At 43.9% G+C, this 6,164-nt stretch overlaps 1 protein-coding gene across 1 annotated transcript; it reads right to left on the bottom strand.

The window, feature by feature from the left end:
- Positions 1-98: 98 nt before the first annotated feature.
- Positions 99-5,308, bottom strand: MRPL33 (mitochondrial ribosomal protein L33). The gene is made up of 3 exons (XM_010178396.1): positions 5,295-5,308; positions 2,567-2,673; positions 99-413 (listed from the first exon to the last, which is right to left on the bottom strand). The coding sequence occupies exons 2-3, from the start codon at positions 2,655-2,657 to the stop codon at positions 364-366; spliced, it is 141 nt and encodes a 46-aa protein (XP_010176698.1). The 5' UTR covers positions 2,658-2,673; positions 5,295-5,308; the 3' UTR covers positions 99-363.
- Positions 5,309-6,164: the final 856 nt, after the last annotated feature.

Below are 6,164 nucleotides of genomic sequence, written 5' to 3'. Positions count from 1 at the left end.
TTCCTGCTGTGGAAAATGTTAATTTTTATTGCCTTATAAAACAATAGTTCCTTTGAAGATTACAGCCTCTTTCACAATGGAAAACACAGACAATGGGATTTGCTATTTAATTTTTTTTAATTGAGTACTGCAAAAATAACTCAAAAGATAAATAAATGTTACTGTGATGATCTATGTCCAGACATTAAGAATTTTCTCTCTCTACATTGTTTTATTCACAATGGCCTTCAAATCACAGGAGACAGTGATCCCAGTTCATTTCCTCTCTTTTCAGCCCATGTTGCTGGATTTCTGAATCAGCGTTCACCCTGTCCTCCCCCCAAACCGTCCTCTCCTCCTGCATAAATCAAGTCCAGTCATTGTTCACATAGAGCGGATTTTTCTCTTCTCTGTGAAGAGGACACGTTTTTTTGCTATAGGGGAAAAGAAGAATCTGTTAAGAAGCCTGAAGTGTTAAGATGCAATTCAACAAGCCTCCAGCCCTTTCTCCTGGCTGCTTTTGCTGCTTAAATGAGCATGGAGCAACTGACTGGCACAGCGCTGCTGTTAACCAGCTCTTGAAGGAGTTTAGGAGTGCTTTCACTTTACCACATGCAATTTTTAGCTCCTAAGAGGTCCATTTTACTTCTGTGAAAATAAGTATCAGGATTTGAGTGGCTGAAAACATTCAACAGCTGCTCTGTGTGACTATTCTGAGTCACAGCTGCTCGATGTAGGGACAGAAATAGGTTCTTACTGCTTTCTACTACTCTTCAGCTTCAGAGCCCAAACAATTACAGATGGTGAGCTGGATCTAGTCGGTCTCACAGACTGACTGAAAAGTTGAGCGTCCTGGGGATCTCTCAGTGAGGCACAAACTGACCCTGCCTCCAATGCCTGACGCAGATGTTTACCGTAAAGTCAGTTCAGCTACAGGTTAAGCAAAGTCAATGCATTACTGGGGAAAAAAAAAAATCAAAGCAAAGCTTCACAATGCTGTTTGAAAAGCACTGCTGTTGTGATTGAACTTCACTATATGAATTCCTTTGAAAGCAACGCAAGAGCAATCCACACAGGAACAAAATCTCTTCTTCCACGTACAAGTTTCGCTTTAAGAAATACTGCAGCTTAGCAACACATTCTGTTGCTGCGGTTAGCAGGTAGTGAAACTTGGGCACTACTGCCACTGCTTCACCAAAAAGCTTCGTTCTGTGGAGGTCCCAGGTTTTTGAGAAGTACAAAACATAAGGTGAAAATGCATGCCAAGTGAAAATGCTTCTTAACATATTCCTGATGTGAGTTGGTATCTAGACTCAAATTTACTTCGCTTCACACATGCAGCACTTTCTCACATCAGTTTCTCACTTGTGTTCTACTACAGGCTACAAAGATCAGAGTTTTTTTCTTAATTACTTCCAATTTCATACTTTAACAACCTACGACATGTTCTGTAACAGAAGTGCTACTTAGCCCGAGCTCTCCACTCTTTTCACATTTCCTACAAGATGTGAAGTTTCTGGAAGATCACTTTGCACAATATTTCAATGCAGTAATTTAACATTTTCTTATTGATGAAAATAATCCCAGTGATCTCCGATTCCCTTTCTGTACGGAATTCAGGAGAGCCACAACCTCTGTCAGCCCGAGTGCTCTAATGAGACCAGGCTGTTTCTCTGGTAGTTTCTCCCACCTGCCATAAAGCTCCTGTACTGTTAGATCTGAGTATGAAAAGGTTAGTTATCTAACATAAAATCATAAGAAAAAATAAGCTTGAACTATGGAACTACTGGCCATGCATTATGTTACCTACTTATTAGAGCTGCTTCATACATTTCTTTATGCTATGGATTAAATAAGACTTTTTTGCATTAATTCCTCCATGCTATTTCTGCCATGGTCTGGTTTAAATTCTGAATTTCTAATGTTAACTACAGACTGGTTCCTCCCCCAGAAACTTGAGCTCTTAAGTCACCTTTCAAAAAACTTGGTGTGCAAAAGGTATCTTGGCAAGTGCTCTAACCCAAGAGATCAGGTTCTTAAACTGAAAAAATCTGCAAGGGCCAGAGGAACATAAAAGAACCCACAAACTGTCATCTGGACAGTGGTGTCATTTGTGGAGGAGAAAGAACTTGTGTTTATTTATTTAAAAGAAAAAGTCCATTTTATAAGTGATGGTTAAAATTTATTGTCTAGAGCGTTCAAGGCAGCTTAACAGAACACTTCTACTCATGCATACTTCGTGACTGCTTGTTGGACGTAGCACCGTCTAGCAAACCACACAAAGAAACAGAATGAAAGAACTCCTGTGTCACTTGGCTTTGCCACTGACATGTGGCACGGCTGTCATCAGACTCTGATGTGTTGGGCAAGTCATTACTTTGTTTCAGTGCCACAATCAGTAAAATGAGGGCAACGTTTACTTCCCACTGGAATGTCATGAAGAACAGCAACTGTACAGTCATCTGAGTATGAAACGTTATGACATATTCTCCTTAGATGGGAAAAATCCTGTTATATTCTAATCTGTTGCCCCACAGAGTCAGAGGAGCTTAGACAAAGCAGGCTGACTTCTTCCCAAAGCTCTTACCAATGGGATCGTATCGCAGCAGGACCAGTTTCTCCTGCAGCCGGAGCCTCCTGATGTTGAAACAGTAGCCCGTCTCGGCTGCGCTTTTCATCCTCACCAGAATGTATCTAGAGTCACAAGGAATGTCTCAGTGTCAGTGCACGGGGGCACTGTCAAATGGGCAAGCTTTTAGCATAAACAACTTGGCACAATCACTCTCACCTAAGATAATTAATTTTGACTTCATGGATGTTCTGGATGGGAGCTTCAATACCATTGTCAATGCTGAACTTTTAACACAGACAAAGAGCCCACTATAAATTCCAGCGTCAAGTTTAACTAAATAACTCCTAGACAGAATATAAGCCCAGAGAGAAGTAGCACCTCCACAAAACAGTAAGGGGGGAGGCAGAAAAACAGGAAAGGAAAAAAGGAGGGGGGAAAAAAAATCAACACATAATTGAGTCACTATGGCTTAAAAGATAATGGCAAGAGAGGAAGGATGATGGTAGTTAAAGAGGTTTGGGGTGTAGATAACACTGTATCACAGACTATCACTTCCACATGCAGAGAGGAACCAGAGCAGATAGGATGGAAGAAGCAGCATGCAAAAAGAGAAGCAGGGCCCCTTGGCACCATCCATCCCACTAGAGATACAAGGCTTGTCGTTCACCTGGCCGCAGGAACCCCCTTCCCCACTGGGGGGCTCTCGGTTCGTGGGGCGGACTGGCAGCAGCGGCCGTGTCCCTGGGAGCAGGGCAAGCCAGGAGACGGAGAAAGCCGCCACTATGCCCGCCACCCTGGAAGCATTCCAAGATCTGCACAACTTCCCAGAAACAGGGCATTTTCTGAAGTTTCAAAAGGTCAAACCATTTAACCAGTCTGTAAATTGTGTCCTCTTCTCTTCCACTGCAATAAAGAGATGGATACATCTCTGCACGTGGACATTCATTTTCCTGGATTTTCCTGCTTCTAATACAAAATGGTCTGAGTTTACCTTGAAGATACACCCATTCTTCCTCACTTGTGCAGCTCTGACCGGTGTACTTCCTTGAGCTCTCCCTTTTCAGCTCTGCAATCTAATGTACCATGAGTTCAAAATAAACAGAAAAATGCTGGATTCCCTCAGACCAACTGACCAAGCACAGTCTAGGGATTATCCCCAGTTACTGTCCTCTCCTGTACACTATTGCAGGTGTGATGTGTGGCACCAGTAACCACACAGACCCCTTCCCCTATACCTCACCCACTTCCTCAAAGCCTCTGTGCAGTTTCCCCTTTCTGGGGGAATCAGTGGTATCAGTAAGACCAGGCCTTGAAATTCTTGTGCACCGTGTATCTGAGGCCAAGCCCTTGCTGAACAATACACCTTGTTCAGAAAGCTGGCTGCCCGATGAAGAGACGTAACTAGGAGCAGAGGCAGAAAAGAACAGTGGAAAGCTATTGGGACACAGGGAGCAAACCCAAGGGGAGCACAGAAGGATAAATAGTATAAGGAGATAGCATATTCCTGGAGTATATATGGGACTATGCAAAGAACAGAGAAAGAACATCAGGAGAAAAAAAAAGGAAAGGAGAGGGGTGAACCCCCCCCCCCCAATTAATATTAGTAACACCATTTTTAAAAGCTCCTTTTTCACCTCGTGTAAACATCCTGCTTTGTTGTGTTTGTTCCTGCAAACAGATAACAGTAGAACACCAGGATGTCAAACTGCTCTCTTCCCTGTCAGGCACATGCTTGGGAAGTGCTTTCTTAATCTGAAACCCTGATAATTGCACAGATATCCTGTAACAGAAGAATCTCTTCAAACCCAGAAAGTGGTTGGTACTGGCTCTGCTGGGGCTGATTTTCAATATCAGAAAATGTAGCAAAGGCCACAGTTCCCGAGGCTGTGCAGTACCAAATGTAATACACTTGCACAGAACGCAGCTGTGGATCAGAAGACAGGAACATATTCACATAAATGTATCAGTTTAGCCCCTTGGATTTGTCTAGCTCATTTTCTTAAAAATATCATTTTGGATGCAAGTCATTCTCTCCACATAATCTTGTCTCCTTGCATCCACACTGGTGTGCTGAAAGTATATATTCTTTCCTTTACAACCCTTAAAACACATCAGCTTTCTTTACAGGTCAGAGGACTGTGACAAATTTTCTTCCAGAGCCCACTAACATCTCTCCTGAGAGGAGCTAGAGAGCAAATCAAGATGCCCAGGGCTGACTGCAACTCTTCCATTCCTCACATACCAACGTAGGAACGTGCTAAGGATGGGAAACGCTCTGCACCCTGCCTATGAGAAAGGTTCACAGCACCTGCCCGGAGCCCAGCCCACAAACAACACAAAGGTCCTTGCTGTTCCTCAGCTTGCCCTCCTCAGCTAAAAAGTCTGAAAGGTACACAAGAGGAAGATGATGTGGATAATTTATAGCCTCTCTTTAACCATAAAGCACAGAGGCGTGCTTTCCCTGCACAGGGCGCTTTGGATATTACAGCTCAACGCGACAGTGTGCAGGACAAAACCTGCCTGTGCTGCAGTTCCAGAACCCAGTGGGTTTTTTCCACACCATTCTGTACTTACCTGTGAAAAGACACACATGCAGAAGGACAGAAAGGGTGCAGCTAGACTCAAGGATTGCAATTCTCTCAGGTATATTAAAAAATTCTAGAGAAGCCTAATATTTTGTAAAGTCACTTGAAGATACAGGGTGGTAGTAGAAATCAAAACTGGTGAGGAAAACAGCACTTACTTAGCTTTGCTCTTGGCCACTGGGGTTTTTTTAGCATGAAGAAGGAAAAAAAAAAAAAAGAAGAAACAGTTACAATTTTATCTTTTTTCCCTTATATGCAACATACACAGATTAAGAGTTTTCCACCGCCTGCCTTTGCAATAGCCCCAGATAAATTGTGCAGAGATATTTACTGTCACAAAATAAATGCCTCTCATCCTTCCATCTATGTGCTCCCAGTGGCCTGCTCTTTCTTCCATCATACTGCCTCCTTTGTAAGTGTCCATGCAAACACAGTGCCTAGTGCAACAGACCACACTTGTTGCGGCCTCCAGGTGTTTTCAACATGAAGCTTTGACACTGGATGTGAATTCAGGAGATGAACACACAGTTAAGGCAGGTATGAACTAACACTGGCAGTGAAAGCTGCGGTCCCGCTCTCCCCTACTTGCGTACGCCCACCCTTGCTCCGGCTCCTGCTGTGGTGCCAACACGAAGGTCTGCGTGGCCATATGGTGAACCAGCCCAGGGAACTGTTCTCAGGTGAGACACCTTCTCACAAGGCTGGGTTTAGTCCCTCTGATCTAACCCGTCACATAGCATGGAACAGGCAGAATTATTTTATTCTGTCAGCTCAGGGAATTTAAAGTAACCATAAATCTACAGCATAAATGCAAAAAACCCCACCAAAATTTTATATTAAAAATTGTTCATCTCTGTTCTGTCCCTGCAGGTCTTGCTGCGGCCATCGCGAGCTGCTGGCCAACTCCTGGGCACTGCTCCCTCCCCACTCCCCAGGCCTGCCCAGGCCCGGCGCGGGGCACGGTTCCCACCTCACTCTCTCCCCCACACCCAACTCCCTCCCACTCTTCCACTTGAGACCCGAAGCTT

The sequence above is a fragment of the Antrostomus carolinensis genome, unplaced genomic scaffold (assembly GCF_000700745.2).
Source record: "Antrostomus carolinensis isolate BGI_N321 unplaced genomic scaffold, ASM70074v2 scaffold31041, whole genome shotgun sequence".
Classification (NCBI taxonomy): Eukaryota; Metazoa; Chordata; class Aves; order Caprimulgiformes; family Caprimulgidae; genus Antrostomus; species Antrostomus carolinensis.
The sequence above is the reverse complement of the archived record's forward strand: the minus strand, read 5'-3'. Positions and strand labels throughout refer to the sequence as shown.